The sequence below is a fragment of the Thamnophis elegans genome, chromosome 1 (genome assembly GCF_009769535.1).
Source record: "Thamnophis elegans isolate rThaEle1 chromosome 1, rThaEle1.pri, whole genome shotgun sequence".
Taxonomy (NCBI): Eukaryota; Metazoa; Chordata; class Lepidosauria; order Squamata; family Colubridae; genus Thamnophis; species Thamnophis elegans.
Window position 1 is genome coordinate 89,334,148 of NC_045541.1, and position 22,632 is coordinate 89,356,779.

Here is a 22,632-nt window from a genome sequence, read left to right on the forward strand (position 1 = left end):
CCTAGAGAAAAAACATCTTCCTTGGTCAGACAAAATCCTATTGATGAAATTCTTTTATTGGGCAGTTTCTCACTGATGAGAAGCAGAGATGCATTTAGCTTGATGTTTCTTATAGGAACGAATGGTGTTCATGTAAAAACAGTCATATAACCTTCCATCTATGTTGGCTGGAACCAGAATGTTTGCCTTCTGGATCATGCAGATGCTTGCATGTGCAATATTTAGAATAACCATGCAACTATAGCACAATTTCCGATCATGAACTTCACACCAAGTTACTTGTGGGAAACATTCTTCACACAAACCAACTTAACAGCTGTAAATACAACTAAGATTTAAATCGCCTAATCATTTGTGATATGATTTGGAGCATAACATTTTCCACACAAAACTTTTAATAATATTTAGATAATAATGAGGACAAGCAAAGAAATTATAAATATTTTAAAACTATTCTCATGCAGAACCGTCTACCTCATTTGGATTCAAAATACTCATTTCTGCAGGAGAGAAATCAAACATTTGCCATTCCTGATATAAGGTACTGTGGTCCAATATATTTTACCTTCTAGACCAAATATGCTTCAACTCCTGGTAACACCCATATACATACTTTAATGCAATTATTTTTGGAAAAAAATGTACAATAAAACTTGACATTAGAACATGCAATATTTTAGATCCAGAATTATATCTTTACATCAAATAAAACTATGTTCAAAATGATCATAGGTCTGAAAGGAACAGCTAAGCTTCTGGATGAAGATTGAATCACATCTGCAAAGTTACCATTGATTATAATATCTAAAGCCCTGTTATTTAACTGAAAGCTGGGCTGGTACCACAGTATACATTTGTTGATATCTTCAGGTTAATACTTCTGCAGGAAGAATAAGGCTGTGCTTCTATTAGCAACAACTTATATTGGGAATGTATTTGGCAAACAAGGAATTTTATTACCACTGGGTGGCAAACTTGTATAAAGACAGTTAGATGAACAAGATTGCATTAGAATTGTTACAAGCCTTTTAATTTAAGCCTTTAAACTGTAGATTGCTGAAAGCCTTTCCAGAGAGATTGGCAAATATTTCCACACAAAAAATAAAAATAATAAAAAAAATTCAGAGAGTGGCCAATTACCCTCTAAATTAGTTCTGAAAGAGGTGTGCCCAATTATCTCATTTCAAAAGGAAACTGAAGCAGACAATGGAACAATTCTGTTAGAGATAAGAATGAATAGCATGTCAGATTCTAATTATTAACAACACTCCCCTGATGTGGAAAGTTGTTTACACACACTGCTGAAATATTACTAATGTTTCTCCCTGAATTTAGATGATAAACTTGGATACTCCAAATCAGAGATTTTGGCAGTTTAGATGTAAACTATAAATTATAATACAAGCCCCCCTCCCCAAATTGTCATACATTTTAACAAAATCTTGCTATTTAGCTATGAATTTTGAAGGTGTTTTTAGGATTGAAAACTGACAAGTTTGAAGAGGTTGGTTCTTTTCTGACAAAACATTTTTCTTTCAATTACTATAAGGAAATATTAAAATTTAATAGTTGGTAAATGACTTCAATAATTTTCTGCACTGAAAAATAAGTGGGAGGACAGAGAAAGAAGTGCAACTGGGCATTTGCTTGGCCCCTTCATTGTTTTTCATGCTTCCAATTAACTCCAATCTATAGAATATTTCAAAGAATGTTTAGTTTTTAGCTGGGTATTGTTATCTGCAAGGCTATTGTGTATAAAGCAGTGATGAGCTTTCTGGCTGTATGGCTATGGCCTAGGATTGGGGTTTCCAATCTTGACAACTTTTAAGACTTATGGACTTTAACTTCCAGAATTCCCCAGCCAGCCACTGCTTCATTGATGCCAGCTGTGAAAGCCTGTGCCAACATGCTGTTGTGTATTTCCTCTGAATTTGTTACTCAAATGAAATGTAGAATTTATTACAATGTATTTAAGACACATTTTTGGTGTTGCATGAATTAATGCACCCATTTAAACCCTTGAACAAAGCACAAACACTCTGACTTTTCCATAGTTTCTATCACACTGCAACAATGAAATGTTATATAAACAAATACTGTGTTTCTCCGAAACTAAGACAGGATCTGATTTTCTTTTGACCCCTGAAATAAGCGCTTGGCCTTATTTTTGGGGAGATCTTATTATTTTGGAGGTGCAGGAGGTGGTGAGTGTGGTTATCTCATGGCTGCTGCTGTGTTGCAATGTTTTCAGGGAGGGCTTATTTTTTGGGGGGAGGGCTTTTTTAGCATATGCGCTCAAAAGCCCGATTGGACTTATTATCCAGGGAGGTCTTATTTTCAGGGAAACAGGGTAGCTAATGGACGTTTTTTGTTAATCTGTCACCGCTTAACCCGGATGTATAGTTCAAAATTAGCAAGATGGAAGACACAAATAGTTACAAAGAGGATAGGAATGATTTCTTCATCAAATATTGGGAGCTTCTAGTACTCAGTAGTTGATACTCATAGCAACTAGTCAAAAGTCCTCAAGAAAACAGTAAGTATATAAGTTGGTGGTAGCACCGGGTTAATATTGTCCAGCTTTGAGAATCAAACAGGACCAGACCTGATTAATTCTTGGATAGGAGAACACCAGGGAATACTGAGATTGTAGACTAGCCCAGTTTAAAACTGAGTTTCTTCATTTTAAAAAAATGAAGAAAAAGCAATGGCAAAAGATTTCAATACTGCTTCAAAGTCAGCTGCATGGATGTGTCTATGGAGTCATCAGGAATTACAGTCCTCTTGATCATGACTATCTTTTGAACCAGTGAACACATTTTTAATACATCAAGGAATCACTTTTTCAGTGCCATAGTTCAGATCCAATATAAATCATTGCATAAACTACATTGACAATAAAGAATTGCTACAGCTTTGAAGTCTATTGCAGTTCCATTGCATAACCAAATCTTAAAATTACAAAATATAGAAAAAGGAATCACTATTAAATGTGCTCATAGTGAGTAAAGTAAGCGATCAACAGATCTTTGATTTCCAAATTTCTAGAAAAATTGCATAGTTCTTTAAATGCATGTCTTAACTACCTAGTCCAGAGAGTTTATCTGTGTATGTGCGTGTTTTTTAAAAGCACATTGAACTTTCTCATATTTTAATTAGCAAAGAAAATGATACATTTTTAGGTATAGTATCCAGCCTGCATCAGTTTTCTGTCACAACAGAAGAAAGAACTTAAGTGTTACTCCTGTGGCATCTTCATCTCCAATCCTCAAAAGTTGATGTTAAAAATTGATCGTTGTTTAGCATCTGATCTTGGCTTAACATTGTCTGGAAATTAAAAAAAAATCAAGCCACATCTATAATCAGATACATTAGAAAATGAGAAATAGTAATAGCACTTAGACTTATATACCGGGTCACAGTGCTTTACAGCCCTCTCTAAGTGGTTTAGAGTCAGCATATTGCCCCAACAATTTGGGTCCTCATTTTACTCACCTCGGAAGGATGGGAGGCTGAGTCAACCTTGAGCTGGGTGAGATTTGATTTGCCAAATTGCAGGCAGCCGCAGGCAGAAGTAGCCAGCAGTACTGCGCTCTAACCACTGCGCCACCGTGGCTCATGTTGAAATGTTTTTATGATAATAATTTATGAGAGAGTTTATCCAAAACCCTTTTCCCAATTAGAAGCCTAGACTTCTTCATTCTTCCCTTAAAGGATCCAAAATTTTGAAATTGTTTTCTTTCACTGATCTCAGTGGGAAAAAAGAAAATAAACGAAGAGCTTGATAAATCTAAAACATCCCTCTCTTACATAGGGATGGCAGCTAATATTATATAATCTTGGCTGATTAACAACGATCCATAACAACATTTCTAGATAGCCTTCTTGAATTCATACATACCGTGAGGTTGCTTATTCCTCGAGACAGCTCCCCTATTTGCATCACTGCTCCTTCTGAATGGTCCATCTGCAAAATCATTTCGGCAACTACATTGAAATTAAAGCAGCCATCCAATCTTAAGTCAAACCTGCATGCACAACTTTTGGGAGAGCAGAACTGTTCCACATATATGACACCTGTCTCTGCTTCAGCAAGTTGAGGTTGACTTACAGAGTTCCCTCCACCCCCAATATTAGAAAGATTTCCAAGTTGAACATTTTCCATAAGTATAGATCTCACACCACTGCATTTAACAAACAAGTTAGTAGGTTAATCAGATCAAAAATTAAAAGGCAATTCATTGTATTTTTTAAAAAAGTGGTATGTTTGATATTATATTTTTAAATAAAAAGAATGCAACAGAGCTGTTTTCTGTAATTCAAAAACCCTTTCTTGATCTCATGCAGATTCAAATGCTTATGCTATTTTAATAACTTGTTCATTGCTTAACACATAAGATAACCACTAATATGCTCAATGCTTCGTTATTCTAAAATGTATTTCAGTTTCTTCTCTGGCTCCATCATTTAGTCATGGCAGTTATCATTGTATAACACAGAAAGTAGGAATATGTGCACTGCTCTTTCTCCTTTCCATCCCCACTCAATGTCCCCATTGTAGGGCCTGAATTTCTATATTCAGAGATATTTGTGGTGATGGTAGTTTGTTTCTAAATGATTAGGTTACCTGCCTTGTTTAGATCACTGGGTGATTAGATGCCTAAGTACATTATAGCTAATTCTTGTGGCCTATTTTGGCTAGTGTTTTTCCACTATCCCTTCCCCTTGCAAATTTTAGAAATTGACATTTATCAATTAGCCTTACTTAGATGTGTGCCTGTTTCTTGGATTTCTTATACTCTACCTATTCCAGATAGCTAGAACTTTATTTTGTGTTAGATACCTTTGTCTACCCCAAGGGTGTCAAACTCAAGGTCCGAGGCCTGGATCTGGCCTGTAGAGTGCTTAGATCTAGCCCATAGGGCTTCCCTGGAAACAGCGATGGACTGGCCGGTGGTGCTTCTGCCAGCGAAAACGGAACTCAGGAGGACCGCGGACAACCCTCCTATTTTTGCTGGCAGAGGGTCGCAGTCGAAAATGGAGTTAGGGAGCCAATTTTTGCTGGCAGAGCACTCGGATCACCACAGGCATCCCTGACATGAGTGACGTCAAGCTGGCCATGCCCCCCCCCCCCCGAGGTCAAACACAACACTGATGCAGCCCTCAGTGAAATTGAGTTTGACACCCCTGGTCTAACCTTACTGTATTCTATACAAATCACCTTAAATGACACTCAAATAGGCCTACTAGCAAATCATACAATTGACTGCATATGTTTAGGGATTCTTTCAAGCTTTAAGGATTAGCACTTGGGGTAGAACAGGTAAGAGCATAGTTTTCCACCCATTAAAATGACCATTTTAACAGACAAAGACAGCCTAATCTCTGCAATAGTTTCTCTAACAAAGCAGTAGCTGGCAAACTTATATACTTATTAATATGACTCTAAGATAATTCCTTGAATGTTAATCAGCTCTATATTCCATACCAAACTAGTGTTCATGGATATTCAACTAAATTTTGATGACTTGTTTTAAATCAATGTTTGGGCTGGAAATTTCTGGGAGTTGAAGTCTACGCATCTTAAATTTGCCAAGTTTGAGAAATACTGCTTTAAATGAATCAGGACACGGCAGATTGGTCTTCAAACAATGTGGTTCTGTGGTTTCCAAACTCTAACTATGACTGCTTCAGATAGGCAGTGAAATAGCATATAACTCCAAATGACAAGTTGTCAGGAATCATAATATTTAAAAGATGCAAATTCCAAGTTTAATTTTCATTTACTATGTGGTATTACATGCATGCATGCTGAGAAGCTTTTCTGTACACGAACTGATTCCTGTAAAAAAGACAGATCCTTTATCCTCACTGAGAAGAGCTTGAAACAAAAAGAGGCTCAACACAAAGTTAGGAGGCTAAGAAAATGTGAGGAAAAATCTATACTTTATGAATCTTTAATTTTAAGAAATTCCAGGAGTTTGACTGAAAATTGTGTTTTAAAAATAAACAGAACATTAAAATAGTTCCAATTGTGTATATATCACACACATACTGAACAAATTACATGCTTTAAGCAAAATGGAAAAATAATTACATTCTAAATGAGAGAAAAATGGAACGTGTTAGATGTAGTAAATCATGCATATGAAAAAAATACTTTTTGCAGTTAATCATGTGATATTACCATAATTTTTCTGATCAGTTTGACTCCAAAATCAGAGTAAATGGAAGTTTGGTTTGCTGTCTTATATCTTGCAGAAAACTCCAATTACTCCATTTTTCAGGCTTTTTAAAATTACTTTACACATGTTTCAATGTAGTGTTTCTTGGGACAGCAATTTATAAAATCAGTCTAAGCACCTTTTGAAAGCATAATTCAACCGCAAAAATAATAATTACAACAAAAACAATTGAGACATTTTCCCAAGTAAATATTTTATTGCTTTCTTCAAGAAATTGTATTCTCATATATTTTTTTTATTTAAGAAGAGATCCATCATTAGGCCTATATTTTAATGTTCTATCGTATGTAACCCCTATGGTGCAGACACTGCACAATTAAAAGAACATATTTTAATAAAAATATACAATTCAGCTGTGCTGTCAAGAATAAAATAGATCATTCTTACCACTGTGGACATGAAAAAGCTAATACAAAATGTTAAAAATTATTTGTTGGGCATTGTAAAGGAAATATAAAAAGCTCTGAGCTGCCACAGCAGTTCGGAGAGCAATCATGCTCAATTTTAGGTGCCTTGAATGTCAGCTACAACTGTTGTGTAAAGCTTTTTCTTTTCCTGAAAAAGGGCTAGAGAAGATGAGTAGGATGAACAGTTGCAAATGGGGAGATGGGATTCCAAGTGATATTTTAAAGATTCTTCAAGCTTCATCCTAATACATTCACTAAAGACATGCAGATGCATTATGCACTTTAGTTAAATTATAAAAGGTTATCTGTAAGCTCCAGAATACATCAAAGAGGATGAAAAGTGAGTGTATCAGTCCCCCTGGCCCACCTGATCCAGTTTGTCTAATTCTTTGTCAGGGAGGGCGTTATGCACTCTGTATGTTCCATAACTCCTCTGAGTGCCATTGGTTATACTTGTATCCATAGGGCAAATATAATCCGTAGATTCATCAAACTTCTTTTTTCTTAAGTTTCCAAAATGTGAAAATCCAAGTTTCTTTGGCTGTCAAGAATGAAAGATGGGTGGGTGGATAAAGAGAGAAAGCATTGTCAGAAAATCACTATAGGGGAAAACACTTGACAGTTATAAATGACCTTTGTTAAATAATAAGACCTTTCACAGACTTTACAAGATTAATGTGAACGTTTTCATTGATTTTTCAAATTCCTGTAGGAAATGAACAAATAAATGCATCTAAAGGAAAGGGGAAGGTTGTCTTTATGCCGAAGAGAAGGGTTAGTAATGGAGTCACTGACATAACTTTTTTGACTCCGTATATAGAAAAACTAACCTGAGATAAAGTTCTTTAAAAATCAGAGCATAACTGTTTACCATTTTAGCAAGAAGTATTAACGTATCCTTTAAGGGACAGGAATGATAATAGTTCAATGAAGTCTTAAAACAATTCATTATGTGCTTCCAAAGTCACAATAAGGCTCAGGGACTAAGACACTGAGCTTGTCGATCAGAAAGGTCGGCAGTTCGAATCCCTAGCACCGTGTAACGGAGTGAGCGCCGTTACTTGTCCCAGCTTTTGCCCACCTAGCAGTTCGAAACCATGTAAAAATGCAAGTAGAAAAATAGGGACCACCTTTGGTCAGAAGGTAACAGGATTTTGTGCGCCTTCGGCATTTCATCATGCTGGCTACATGACCACCGAGATGTCAACAGACAGCGCTGGCTCTTTGGCTTTGTAACGGAGATGAGCACCGTCCCCTAGAGTCGGGAATGACTAGCACATATGTGCCAGGAGATCCTTTACTTTTACCTAAAGTGACAATATTTACAAGTCCCAATACAGAATTCCAGGATTCCCTATACGAAAAACCAAAATACTAGAAGATGCCTCAGAGTCCAACCTCTTGATTATGGAAGATTCTCAATGCAAGATGCAACATCCCTGGTTGATAGCAAGAAGGCAGGCTTCTGAGAAGCTGGACAAGTCTTGAGAGAAGTGAGACTAAACTTTGTACTGCTGCCATCATGTTCCTATTCAACCTTAACTCTTCTAGGTACATTAAATTTAAGATCCTCAGGGGCATGCATACCTTTAAATGCAATAATTAACTCACAGAAGAAAAAAAACAGATCCCAGCTACACTGTGTGTGAAATGCAAAGTAGCAGAACATAAAGAAGTGCTTCTTTAAAACAACTACTGTATTCAGTGCTGAGAAACACACACAACGGTCCATGTATCTTTATGGAGAGCTTTTCTTCCACTCCTGCTCCCAAATATCAGACCTCTCAAGTGGCACAAAACCCTAACAACAACACCCCATGAATGTGCTAGTCGTTTCCGACTCTAGGGGGCGGTGCTCATCTCCATTTCAAAGCCAAAGAACCAGCGCTGTCCGAGGACGTCTCTGTGGTCATGTGGCCAGCATGACTAAATGTCAAAGGCGCACGGAACGCTGTTACCTTCCCACCAAAAGTGGTTCCTATTTTTTCTACTTACATTTTTATGTGCTTTTGAACTGCTACATTGGCAGAAGCTGGGGCAAGTAACAGGAGCTCACTCCGTTATGTGGTACTAGGGATTCGAACCACCGAACTGCCAACCTTTCTGATCGACAAGTTCAGCGTCTTAGCCCACTGAGCCACCGTGTCCCTTAAAATACTGAGTGCAAAGTGAATATAAGTCAAATGCAACAATCAGCAGGGGATGTTTGCATCATTGTGCCTTGGCTGGACCGTATGATACCTTTCCATCCTATGGATAAGTTTAAGTATAGTATTTCAGCTACTAAAAAAAAAAAGCCTTCAATACTCTGCAGATGCAGATGCTGTCGCTAGAGCCCCAAAATAGTTTAATAATTAGAGCAGATTTTTCCCATTTGGGGACACTAAACTGAAATCCTTACCCTCTCTTAGCCACATTTCCCAGAATTCTTTGGGGAAGCATGTTCTTAAGTATACAAAAAGCCTCTGTTTTTAAATAACATACCAGTTATAATGACTCTTATTCATCTATTTAGAAAGAACTCCCATTGGCCTCTCAATGAAACTCACTCTCAAGTAGTTACATGGACTACAAGAGTTCTGCCTAAGAGTTTGCTGGCTTTAAACTGCCAACTAGGAACTCAAGCAGGATTTCTAAAGTTTGTATGGTTTCCCTGTAGCCTACCCGGACTTTTGCGGTGGTAGTGAGAGCTGCATAAGCGGTAGATTCCACGATTTCCCTTTTATCTTGCTGAGCCTCTGGCCCGATGAGCACATTGAAATTTGTGGTCAAGTGGCGTCTTAGCAGAGTCTTTTGAGGTGGAATGTTGAGGAGCATTGCTAGAGTATCTCCATTGAAACGAGGCTCCAGGATCTGTGAGGGAAACAAAGAGCATCTGTGCTGCTTTAAGTGTGGTCTCTAAACAGCAAGGTATTCAAAGGCTATTCTGAGGGTTGCCTGCTTTCATTAGTCCCTGCACGTGCGGGATGTGTTACTGGACCAGGAAGCATCAGGGCTTCTTCACATGTTAGCCATTATAATCCATTTCCAACAATTATATAACATTAACAGGAAATATAAATTTTAGAAATGCAATTTTAAGCGGCACTTCTTTGGGATATCAAAGAAAAACATCTGTTTCATATTGCAGTTCCAGATCTACGGTATAGGGTTAGTATGAGCTTCCATTTCCATTTGATCACATCTCTTAATGCAACCCATAATAACTTGGATCCTGCAGTTGTTCCTGGGATTTTGATTCAGCAGAATTTTCCCTACATCAGGAAAAGAAATTATTATTTCCCTTTCCTCCTATATTTCCATTACCCATGCTATTCTAGAGGGTTCCCCATTCATTCGCAACAAATCTATGAGAGGGGATCACAACACATATATTAAATTTCCCAACTTTTCTCTCCAGCAGTGAGAGCTTTGGGGAGCATAGTTTTGCTCAAGGAAGCCCGGATCAAGCTAACATGTTCAGAAAGGGTATGGGTTGCTTATAGCAATGGATTTTATAGTCGAGTGATGAAAAACAGCACAAAAGAAAGAAAGAACAGGAAAATATAATAGATGGACAGAATTAAGTAAGTCTATATATGCATCAATACATATACTGTCTATATTAATATCTACTGTGTAATTTTTAGAGGCACAAATGAAGAAATCAATTGTAGAAAAAGATTTAAAAGAAGAAAGAGGAGGTTCATATGCGTGATATGTTATGAAATGTATACAGTTCTTAGGCTAAAGTGATCTTGTTTAAAATAAGATAATAACTGGTGTCAAGAATACAATTGTTTTAAAAAGCATTCGCAACTGTCTATCTTCATTCTAAGCTACTTGAATTTGCACTGTTGCTTAAAACAATTCATGATAAAAGATAATTTGTTCTCCCTTGCTTGGGACAGTTTATATTCATTAAAAAACTCAGCCAACATTTTATCAATTGCTGATTTGAAAGTATTTTCTGCTCTTTAATTTATTTCATATATTGAGTGCTAATGATTTGGGTACTGGCTTATTACCCAAGATAATTTATAAAATGTTATGTTAAATACTGCCAAATTTATTTTACATAAAACACTCAGGGGAAAAAATTCCATAAACTGACTTTCCTTTTCTTCAATCAACAAAATAGACAAAACGTTAAAAACTGAAAGCTGATGTGTTGAAAAATTGTCATGTTAATATTTATATCGCAAAACCTAAATTAAGTTCTTTTTTCTTACGATGAGTCCACCGTGAACGCCACTTCCTCGAAGATTTGGTGCATATTCTGCCAAATCTACTGATCTGAGCCATTCCATCACTCTATGATTGGACCATTGTACTACTTCTGATGATGAGATAGTATTCTGTATTGCAGAAAAAAATGCATGGTAAATACAATAAAGTAGGCCACTTAGATGCTGCTAATAAAGTGATTCTTTCTAAATATTCAGTAATTCTTCCTTAAACTGTTGTGTAGGTTTTATTCAATTTTCTTTTCCCACATGGAGTCCATCTTATCTGTAGAATTACATATAAATATGGACATGGCATTCATTTCTCTGAGTAGAAGCAAAAGGCAAGGAGAAATTAACTAGTGAGCTTGCCTAGGAACAAGAAAGGTTGATAGATTTCCTCACTAATAGATATAAGAGCACTGAGTTTAGGAAGCAAATATCAATGACTTTTATCTCACCTCGTCTGCTGGTCTTCTGCGTAAGCAATGTGGGTTAAAATTGTTCAGGTGTAGCACGTGAATGGCACATTTAATGCTGAGGTGATGCAGCTGGCTTGTAACCTTGAGGAAGAGGAGGTCGTTCTGTAAAGGAAAGCATTGTTTAGCAGAATAAAGTTATTAAATCTTAGAATTAGAATTTCTTAGAATTCTAAGAAACCAAAAGAACACAATTTTTCTTTTTTCTTTTCTATTGGAGCCTGTATTGTGATTCCTACTCCTACATTGTGATTCCTACTACTGTAGCCAGAGGGCACCAAATAAGAAGGCAAACACTATTTCTTGTTCTATAACTACAGAATCTTCCTTGTATAGGTAATCCTAGACTGACAACCCCAACTGGGAACAGGAATTTCCATTGCTAAGCAAGGCAGTTGTTAAGTGAGGCACGCCCGGTTTTATGAACTTTTTTTTGCCATGATTGTTAAGCAAATCACATGGTCATGAAGCAAACCTGGCTTCCCCCCATTGACTTTGCTTGTTGGAAGATGGCTGGGAAGGACACAAATGGAGGTCACATGATCCTGTGATGCTGCAACAGTCGTAAACACATACTGCCTATATTTTGTGCCTGTATTTTCACCATGTGACCATAGGAATGCTGCCGCAGGTATAAGTGCAAGGATCAGTCTTAAGTCACTTTTTTTCAGTACCACTGTAACTTTGAATGGCTGCTAAACAATTGGTTACAAGTTGAGGACTACCTGTATGTTGGTTATAAATTACTGGGAAATCATCAATTTAAGGAAGGTGGAATGCTGCCTTATGCAACTAATTAGCAGAAGATTCCCCTCTATTTTATAGTGTGCTGTAGTTCAGAAGTTGACTGTTTCTTTTGACTATTCCACATCTCAGTTCTGGATCCAAAAATCTGGTGGATCTTGTTCTGTTCTATGATACTGGCAGTATATATATACACACACATTATGGATACATGAGAGCCAGTTTGGTTTAATGATTAAGGCATCAGACTAGAACAGGAGACCGTGAGTTTTAGACCCTTCTTAGGCCCAAAGCCATCTGGATGACCTTGATCCAATCACTTTCTCTCAGCCCTAGAAAGGAGGCAAACCATTGCTGAAAAACCTTGCCAAGAGACTTATCCAGGCAGTCTCTGAAAACTGAACATGATTGAACAGATGACGAGTGAGTACAAAATATGCTATTTAGATTGTTCTACTATTTAATACAGGAACAATCATTTTTCTTAGGATTGAGATGTGGTGCAGAATGAGATTTATCTTCTTCGCTAGTGTGATTTTAGCAAAAACCATTCCCTGGTCTTAAGCTAGAGCAGTAATTAGTGTTGGTTTTTTTTTAAAAAAAAGTTTGTGTGTGGGGACTCTTCCATTGTCATGTTTACCATGAATATTCAAAAATGGTCTGGGTTAGCTTCCTGTCCATTCAAAGTGTTTGGAAAGTTAAATATTGACAATACTTGGGAATACAAATTCTAAATATAGTTTTGAAAGAAAAGAATGCTGGGATAAAATTATTCTCTTCTGTTCCATCTGAATGAAAGAAACATTTGCTGGTCTCAAACTTTAAAAATAAGGATTTTAGCTACCTTACCACAGTTAGATATTGCAGCATTCTGCCATCAACTCGTGATTCATGAAACTGATCCTTGTACTGGGGTAAACCAATATCATCAAGCCATCCTGTGGAATATACATAAATATATTTTACTGCTTAATAAAAAAACCAAAAACAATTCACTTGTTCACAAGACTAAATTTTGTTTTTGCAGAATAATGTTTCTAGCTTCTTATATTCCCTGGAGAATAATATGATTTCCATCCCTATTGTTTGTGTCCATTCTACATGTTTAATATTTTCCCCATCAAAACAGCTTTTTAAGAAATCTTCCATCTAATTTCATAGTTTATACAAAGCAATGCAATGCTCGAAAAGGAAATAAAACTGAAGAAAATGAAAATAAAGCCATATATCTCTGTAATGTTTCTAGAGATGAAATTGAAGTTGAGTAGGTTTTTAAAAAAAACCAACACATACACATTTCTAAATTGTAAAGTAGGCTAGAAACATAATCAATCTGTTTTTCATTCCTTTTTGCCATTTCAAATACTTACGTGTAACCCAGATATGATCTAACTGCGCAGACTTATCATCTTGTTTTGTATTTATAGCTTTGACTGCCAAAACCAATTTCTTCCTGTGTAAAGGATGCTTAATTCCCAACTCCTACAAGGGGAAGCAATGATGATAATTAAAATGGTTACCTGTCAGCTTGATACATGCTCAGATAGATCACAAATACGTTGAAGTTATTGAATAAAAGATACTATGCTGAATTGGAAATTGGGAGTTTCCAAAGTAATATTAATGTTTTAATGTTTAAACCTCAAGATATCCAATTTGTTGTCTGCTAGTACATAGAGCTGCTAAATAAGCAATCTTTTGAATTCAATAAATGCATGGCTGATTTTATTTGGACTGATGGTTCATAAATACTGATGTACTTCACCTTTAGGCTTAAAATAAGAAGAAAGGGTTGTGCAAAGTGTATGCATCTCTATTTGTGTGTATATTTAACTGTAGAGAAAAGTGAAAAAAGAGAAACTGATTTTACTTTTTGAAACTCCTTATAAAAATGAACATACTGGGACATACAAGAATATACTATACATACATACTTTCTAATTTGTACTGCCTTCTACTTTGTTTTCTGTTTCTTTCTATGAAAATTCTGGCAAATCAAGCCTGAACAATTGTTTTACGTCCTCCAGTTCTCTAGAATGACAACCAAGTTTATATACTCTGCCTACAAAGATATGTTTACAGGTGCATTACATAGCCTCTATAAGTGACTATGTTTAAAGATAGTTTTCCCTTCTCCAAAGAACAAGGGTTTTATGTAAAGCAATCTGACAATTGCTACTCATTCTTCCTGCTTAGATCTCTGCTTTATATTTTTGGGAGATAATCTAACCTTTGGTGTACACTGTGGGGGAGATACTGCTGCAGCCAAATCAAATATCACTGGGGCTTAATTGTTTCTTTTATATTTTCAAAATTATATATAACAGAGTTGGAAACTACCTTGGAAGTCTTCTAATCCAACCTCCTGCTCAAGTAGGAAACCCTATACTGTTTCAGACAAGTAATTATCCGACCTCTTCTTAAAAACCTCCAGTATTGGAGCACTCACAACTTCTGGAGGAAGTCATTCCACTGATTGATTGTTCTAACTGGCAGAAAATCTCTCCTTAGTTCCAGGTTGGTTCTCTCCTTGAGTAGTTTCCATCCATTGCTTCTTGTTCTGCCTTCAGGTGCTTTGGAGAATAAGTTGACTCCCTCTTCTTTGTGGCAGACCCTTAGATATTGGAACACTGCTATCATGTCGTTCCTACTCCTTTGTCTTCATTAAACAAGACATATCCAATATATGTAACCATTCTTCAATATGTTTTAGCCTCCAGTCCCCTAATCATCTTTATTGCTCTTCTTTGCACTCTTTTCTAGAGTCTTAACATCTTTTTTATATCATGGTGACCGAAAATGGATGCAATATTCAAGGGTGGTCTTACCAAGGCATTATAGAGTGGTACTAACACTTCACAGGTTAATATACGGTATCATCTGAATGTCCCAGCAACCAGAAAACCTCCCAGAATGAATTCTTAATGGATTTTTTTTTTTTAGCAATCTAGAATGTTTACCTTTTCCATATCCTGAGGTGTTGCCGTCAGAAGTGTATGGCCAGATGATATCCACTGTCTTGCAAAAATGACATATTGACCAAGGCCAAACTCTTCAAGCCAGTTGCAAACACGTTCAGTGTCCCATTGGGCAAATGGGGCATTATGATCACTAAGAACCACAATTAAGGAAAAGGGATTTGCATTAGCATATCATCGTCGATAACCTGCAATCCATAACTGTGACTGAGATGCAAGATCAGTTGAATAAATAAATATATAAAAGTATCCCAACTATTAGTCACTACGGATTAAAGTCAGAATCTCTTAATCTCAGGATTATTATCATCATAATAATGTGGGGAGATTATATTAAAAAAAAAAACCTGAGCATAGAGATATCCCACTTCAAACTATCAAAGAGTTTCCAGTATATCTTTGCTTCCTTGCCATTGGGGTGTGATGCTAGTTCGCCTCCTCGTGGTGCACCCTAGATAGCACAGTAGTGTGAACTGAGCAACTAGCAACAAGTGGCAGCCAGACTACATTGAAGAATTGGTAGTTCATAAAGTTGGTAGCCAGGCATCTTTGTGGAACTCCTGGCTCTCTAAATACATGACAATGGATAAACAAAATGGGCCTTTTTTGGCTCAAAGATCAAGACAGATTGGGGCCAGAATATGCCAAATTAATGTTTTGCCATACACTAAATAAATAAATCCTTGCCGTTGGTTTTTATTTTCAAGAATAGGGAAATTTGCCATGCATCACTTGCTTTTGAATATTAATAAAACTGGAATATTTCTCAGAAACATATAGATGAGTTAGCCACATAACTTGACAAAAATAGAAACCCAGTAGCTTCAATATGACATTTAGGCTGGGTAGGTTTAGCAGCTATAGCATTTCCTGCTAATCCCATTGCAAAACAATTTGCTCTTTGGTCATTTGCTATGTCTCGGTTGCAAACAACCAAAGTCCATTGTGATAGAGTTAATGGGAAGTAGACTAAGCAAAGAAGCAAAATTTATTCTTGTTTCAGAAACTGCAGTCAAATAGAACAGTGAAGCTTTGTAAATAAGAATTATTACTGAGGGAGGTTGCTAAACACTTGAACGTATCCTGTACAATTGCAAACACATATTTACCAGTTAGGTCCCCTAGAAGAGAAATCTTGGTTTGAAAATCTCTACATAAAGGTAAAACAATGCTTTTCACTACAGAGTGAATTTAACTCTGTTAAATGAAATTTTTAGAGTGAATTAAAGTTAGATGAAATTCAGAGTGAATTTAAACGCTTAAGCAAAGAGTTAGCCACACACAAAAAAATAGCCATCTTCTACCTCTTTGGACCCTTGGTGTCCTTTGACCGAGATAATCGAGGTCCAGCTGTTGCACGGAGACCACCTCTTCGAAATTCAACCAAACCTAGATCATCTCCAGGGAAATTTCCAGATTGAGTTCGACGTATCCTTTTATGGAGAGGTTAAAAATGGTAAGTCATCAGAAATTCAACCACAAGCAGCAAATTTTACATACCAATACCTGAATTTTTGATGTCAGGTATGCAGTAGTATCTAATGTTTCTTCAGGTGGATGCATTAATCTATTACATTGCTTCTGTTTCCTGGATTTTCTTTTACATTTTGTTTTATTATGTGATTTTTATCAATTACTAGCTGATAAACCAGCATAGCCCGGGTATGTTCCCAATCCTGTAGAGGGACCCCCTTTGTGGAGTACTGCAAAGCCATTACCATGGCAACTCTACTGTGCTGTACAGTAGAAGCCATTTTAAGGCACAACAGGCTGTATCTTAACAGAACTTGAATCAGACACACACACACATAGACCTCCCCCCCCCCCAAGGGTCCTTAGGGGTGTTTTACTCCCACAGTATTTATTTCCAGAGGGTAAATTCGGTTGAAATTGCTCAAGGTGTTCCAGAGTTATGCTGGAACACACACACACACACACACACACACACACACAAACACACACAGAGCCATGTAGAAGATGACTGATGTGTGTTGAGCAGGGCAGCTGTATAAATCAATGTAAACAATAAATAATCAAGATAGAGGGGTGGGGGGAAAGCACACTTACTTTCCCCATATTTTTTTAATTCCTTTTGGATTTCTTTTATTGTCTGGAGATAATGGAGACTGTGCACCTGAATCTGTTCCAGATGACAAGGGTGAAAGTTCCTCTGAAGTTGTATTATCCATGTGATCAGGAGCTCCTGTGGAACATAAAGGGTATCTATGAACTTCAAGATGCCCAGGGTATGAATCACTCAAAGCTGGTCATATATACTGGGTTGCATTTGTTGGATATATTGGATTGCAAAAATAAAAGCCTGCATCCTCTCAAGTGTATAAACTGGTGTTCTATGGATAGAAAAAACAATTGTACATAATTTATTTGGCGTATAGTCATGTTGGTCATATGACCATGGAAATGTCTTTGGTCAATGCTGGCTCCCTCAGCTAAGAAATGGAGATGGGCACCGCCCCCTAGAGTCCAACACAACTGGATAGGGGAAATCTATAACTTTACCTTTACATAATTTATAACACTGGATGGCTAGCTGAAGGGTTCACTAATCGTATTATAAATTGGACATGGTATCCCATGATGGATGTTAGTAATTATAGCCTGATATGTAACATGGATGCAAAATACATTTTTCAAATGGACAGAATTCTCTATGGCATGGAATAGCCAAAATGTTTCCCCATAAGCTATGTATTGCATGGCTTAATGACAAAAATAAGATGCATTTTAAATATTTTTCCCAAACATGTTTTCTTTTGAAGTACTAAATGCAGATTTCAAGCATGTCCAGAGTCCATTAAAAACCACAGAATCTCTCATGTTGCTCTCTAAATGTAGTCTTGTACTATTAGGACCACATGTGGCTTTCACTTGCTGGATCGGAAATCACAATTAAAAAAGGCAATTCCCCGCAGTTTGTATTTTCAATAAGTTACTTCTTTCTTGCATAAAGGTGACATGTTGGTTAGGTATACAATACCTAATATTGGTGCACTGACACTCCTGAGGCGATCTTCACTCATTCCAAGAAGCAGAAAGCCATATGAAGAAGCAAAGATGATGTAAAATTGAAGCAAAACAAAGTTAAAGAAAAGCAGAGAAAGCAAACAGACGACAGAAGAAAAATAAAAAAATATGGACAGGAGGCAAAATAGCAAAGCAGATGAACTTGAATGCTCAGGAGCAGTGCGCACTGCATACAGATGAAAATCTTTTACTGTGAAAAATACACAACTTTAAAAAATCCACATACTGAGTACTAAGCCAGTATAATGAATAAATTAAAACATGTTCTTTTTCTAATTTAAATGCAAACAATTCATAGTAAAATGTGTGTGTTTTTCCCTCCTAGAAAGAAATCATGCTGATCTTCTAGGCTCAGCTATCAGTTTTATTTATAAAGAGAGGTCAAAGATCTTTTCCCCCAAAGAGAATCTATGCATTTGAAAAGGACTGTTTACTATTTCAACAGGCCTGGGTTTTTGAGTGTCTCCATAATGTAGTGTAAATGAAAAGCAGAGTCAGATGCCTGTGATCTACTTCTTAGGAATTCAACCATTAAGTCATGCAGCTTATTTACATGCACCAGTTAAAATTTGTGGGCAGCTTCAACTGACATGATGACATTTCTAATTAGCAATTCAAAAAGGTGCAATAGCTTTATGACAACATGTAGGCAGCGTATTAAATAATGATAAATTAAGACTGATGGAACTAAAGTATTACAAGTAAATAATGGAAGTTACCTTTCCTGGACCTACACTGGCATCCATAACACTGCCTTGGTCTCACAGTGGTTTATTATAATCATGAACAGGTTTGATACAGAAGTGTCCACAAAGTTTTTAATGTGTGTCACATATCACATTCTTGCGGCTGTCAGTGTGACTTTTCTGCACACATCCCTGCAGTTGTTCATTTCCTGCCTTTGCAGTGGATGAAACAATTCAGTGTCCACAAAATTCTTCCCAGATCAATAGACACTCCAAACTCTCAGACTAATTATATTTTAGGGGCATCATCAACTAATTATGCAGCTAGCAGTTCTGAATTCAAAGAATTAGGAAATCCAACTTTGGTACAGTGTAGGAGCCATACTGATGGAAATTAAGATTCATTACCCCTAATAATATGATATTATTCTGACAAGTCCAAATTTTGCTCCGTGGCATTTTAAAAATATTTTCAAACCACACACAAATGCACATAGGCAGCAAGTTCATTGTTGTTTCCAAAGTACATACTCAGGCTCTGTATGCTGTTGTCCTCACTGCCATTTATACAACATGGAGTAGCAGGTGTATTGTACAGGTGGTTATCTTCATTGTGTGCTGCTCGAGGAAGTTTTCCTGGCAAGGTTTGGTACTTGCTGCTTTTCACATGAGATTTATTCTATGTAGGTTGCAATTTTTTTAACAAAAAGAGAAAAATAATTAAGTCAACATTGTTTTTAAAATACACTACATTCGTTTTGGTCAGAAGCTATCAGCATTTGTCTTCTGAGAAGTAAAAATATTTGGCCAATATAGAAATTCTCATTGTGATCAAATGTTCTCTAATATTGTGGAAAGATGTGGCTTTTGACAGCTAAAAATAGAGTAATGAAGACAGTGGTAGAGAACTTTGTCACATTTATATATATTACATATGTGGTATGTTTTTATGCCACATATCAATATCTATAGTAATTATTTTATCTTAATTTATTCTTGTATGCTACTTGTTGAATCACTATATTATTTAAGAAAATAAATGCCACCATCTGGTTGATATCTGGAACATATGCACCATGGATGTCCCTAATTTATCTGACATTTGATATCTCCTCCAATATACCTGGCTGCCTGCATTCTGTGCTGAATAGTCATGGATAGCTTTTATGGCCTATTTAACTATTCTCTCTGTTGAGTAGCCTATACAGTCCATTTGTTACAAACATCTAATTTTTTAATCATTCGTAGATTAGGAAAGCAAGGAGTATTGTGTTAATATTTAGTTACACAAGCACTTTGACATGACTTTAACCCATTATAACCATTCATCAGCCTTAGAAAATGTTAATTTTAAGCCTTAACTAAAAATATTTATTATACAAACATTAAAAGTAAAAACTTGGCTAATTTGCACAGACTGCCCACATACAAAAATTCTCAAGCACACATTCCATGGTAACACACATAAGAAAATTATGCACAAAATAAAGAAATGGTTTTCAGAGTGTAAATGTTAAAATGGAGTTAATATACCTCTTCTTCTAGATCACGTTCTACTGGTTTCCCATCAACATGCTATGAAGTTGCAGGAAGGGCAATTTCAAAGTATGAGGGAGAGAAAGTAACAAACAAAATGTTAGTGTAGATATAAATGATGTGGTATTTTTAGTCCAGTCTGTGGGATAACAATAATAGGTTTATTTTCTCCTCAATATGCAGTGTCCTGCTATACTGATATTGATGTGCATGTCATTTCTCATAAGATGAGCAACAAAAATGATAAGGGGCTTGGAGGTTAAACTGTACGATGAATAGTTGAAGGAACTAGGTATGTCTACTATAACAAAGAGAAGGCAAGAGATGTCACAGAAGTGGTCTTCCAATACTTGAGGGACTGTCACAGAGAGGAAGGTGTCAACCTCTTCTCCAAAGCACTAGCAGGGAGGAAAAGAAATAATGGATAGAAGATCATTAAAGAGAGATCCCAATCTAAATCTAAGGATAAATTTCCTGATAGTGAAAACAATTAATCATGGAATGGCTTGCCTTCAGAAACTGTGTGTGCTCCTACATTTGAAGTTTTCAAGAAAAGATTGGATAATCATTTGGTATAAGATCTTATGCTCAAGCAGGGGGTTGGACTAGAAGTCCTCAAGGTCTCTTACAACCCTTTTATTCTATCCTCTAAGTCTAACTTCTCCAAATCAATGGAATCTGTTGCTACAGGCACTATGCTGAATCCAGTCACCTTCCATTCATTCTGATCATTGACCCACAGAGAACAAACTTCAAAACTTGGCTACTGCCATATACGTAGCACATGTTGGAAAATAGTAAAAATTACAATCATTTCAATCTCACAACTCCTCCATGAACACAATGCAAGATATACTAACTGTACTAATAAGTGCTTATATTGTATCTGTATATTGACTGAAATACTTGTTGATTTTCCTCTGGAAGTGAGTGGCAATATATTATTGCATTGAGGTTTTGCAGATTTGATTTAGCAATGTAAGTAGCACAGAGAATGCACAGTCTAATGCATGAACGTGATGTAAATCTTCTGTTCCATCATTTTATTATACTAAAAATAGGAATAGAACAATCTGTTTATAGCAAATTCAGCCGCAAGTAGGACACACTGTATTCTAATCTCGTCTAACCCTGGTTTGCTTGGAGGGCTCTTTATATGTGCAAAGGATTATGTAGATAAGACAGTTGGCAGTTCAAGAACTGTTGGCATGTCAAGTATGCACATATCCAAATGTGCAACTTCAGAGAAATATATGCACTGCAGGAAAAATGCATTTATGGATGGCCAACAGTTTGATAAAACAAATTCTCACAAGTATGTAATCCCAGGGCTCCAGTATATGGTAAATTGGATGCTGCAAATGGAACAGAATCTACAATATTCCCGATAAGCATTAACAAACCTGACAATTCTGACCTTGGGGTATGGTCTCCTTTTCACGTTTTTGGCCACAGTCAGCTATTTCAGCTTCTGCCTACTATCTATCTGCCAATTGTACGTGGTATCAACATACTCTCTGATATCAGCATTGTATCAATCTCAAGGTCTCACTAAAAACCAATTACTTATATGCACATCCAAATTATACACTAGAACAAAGTAAAAGTGCAAAACAAGGAGAAAATAAACCTTAAAATTATAGGATAATTGGGAAAGTTAGTTTTTCATTTGCTATGCATAAGAACACAAATTATACTGAAAGGATATAATGGAAAGTCCACAGATTAGCCTTTAAACTGATATTTCACCATCATGGTAAATATATGGTTTGTTAGTTAAGTGAAATCAAATTATTTTGAATTTGGATTTGGATTTATATTGCATATGTTGTTCAGAATTTACCAAATATAGATAGCTTCTTCCTGATGTGGGTGATTTAGCATATATTGATGTATTTGACAGTACAGAGCAGTTTCTTTTGATCTCAAAGTCAAAGCAACAGTGGAATTAGAAGTATTCTGCTACATGAAACTTCTGTGGATTGATTTATATCCAGCTTTATTTACTTCCAATGCATATTTATTAGGCAAATATCGAAATATTGGAGCTAACCTTTTCCAGAGATTCACTTTGCAAGTCTTCTAGACTACTTGAAATTTTTTTCTGAGAGATCCTTCAAAATACAATGACAATAATTAATGAAACCATACACATACCAAATCACATTGATGATTAGCAACAATTATTTGACATTTACATAACCTGCAATCTTAAGTTTGAATAATAAATGCCACCAGTAAAACTCTTAGCTGCTAAGACATGGGAGTGTCCATGCATATGCAACTAGGCTAGAGTAAGTTCGGATT

At 36.3% G+C, this 22,632-nt stretch overlaps 1 protein-coding gene across 7 annotated transcripts in view; it reads right to left on the reverse strand.

Annotated features, from left to right (window-relative positions):
* Positions 1-6,419: 6,419 nt before the first annotated feature.
* The window catches only part of PPFIBP2 (PPFIA binding protein 2), a 137,953-nt gene continuing 121,740 nt past the window's right edge, over positions 6,420-22,632 (reverse strand). For 6 of the 7 annotated variants that reach the window (XM_032223800.1, XM_032223773.1, XM_032223791.1 and 3 more), the window contains 12 exons: positions 22,379-22,439; positions 20,323-20,364; positions 19,321-19,468; positions 17,126-17,261; positions 16,363-16,491; positions 15,041-15,191; positions 13,451-13,562; positions 12,930-13,018; positions 11,319-11,441; positions 10,864-10,989; positions 9,317-9,505; positions 6,420-7,193 (listed from right to left, as the gene is read on the reverse strand). In XM_032223800.1, the coding sequence (XP_032079691.1) occupies positions 7,002-7,193; positions 9,317-9,505; positions 10,864-10,989; positions 11,319-11,441; positions 12,930-13,018; positions 13,451-13,562; positions 15,041-15,191; positions 16,363-16,491; positions 17,126-17,261; positions 19,321-19,468; positions 20,323-20,364; positions 22,379-22,439 (1,498 nt within the window). In that variant the 3' untranslated portion in view covers positions 6,420-7,001. The remainder of the gene's footprint in view (positions 7,194-9,316; positions 9,506-10,863; positions 10,990-11,318; positions 11,442-12,929; positions 13,019-13,450; positions 13,563-15,040; positions 15,192-16,362; positions 16,492-17,125; positions 17,262-19,320; positions 19,469-20,322; positions 20,365-22,378; positions 22,440-22,632) is intronic. The other variant, XM_032223809.1, reaches the window with a different exon arrangement.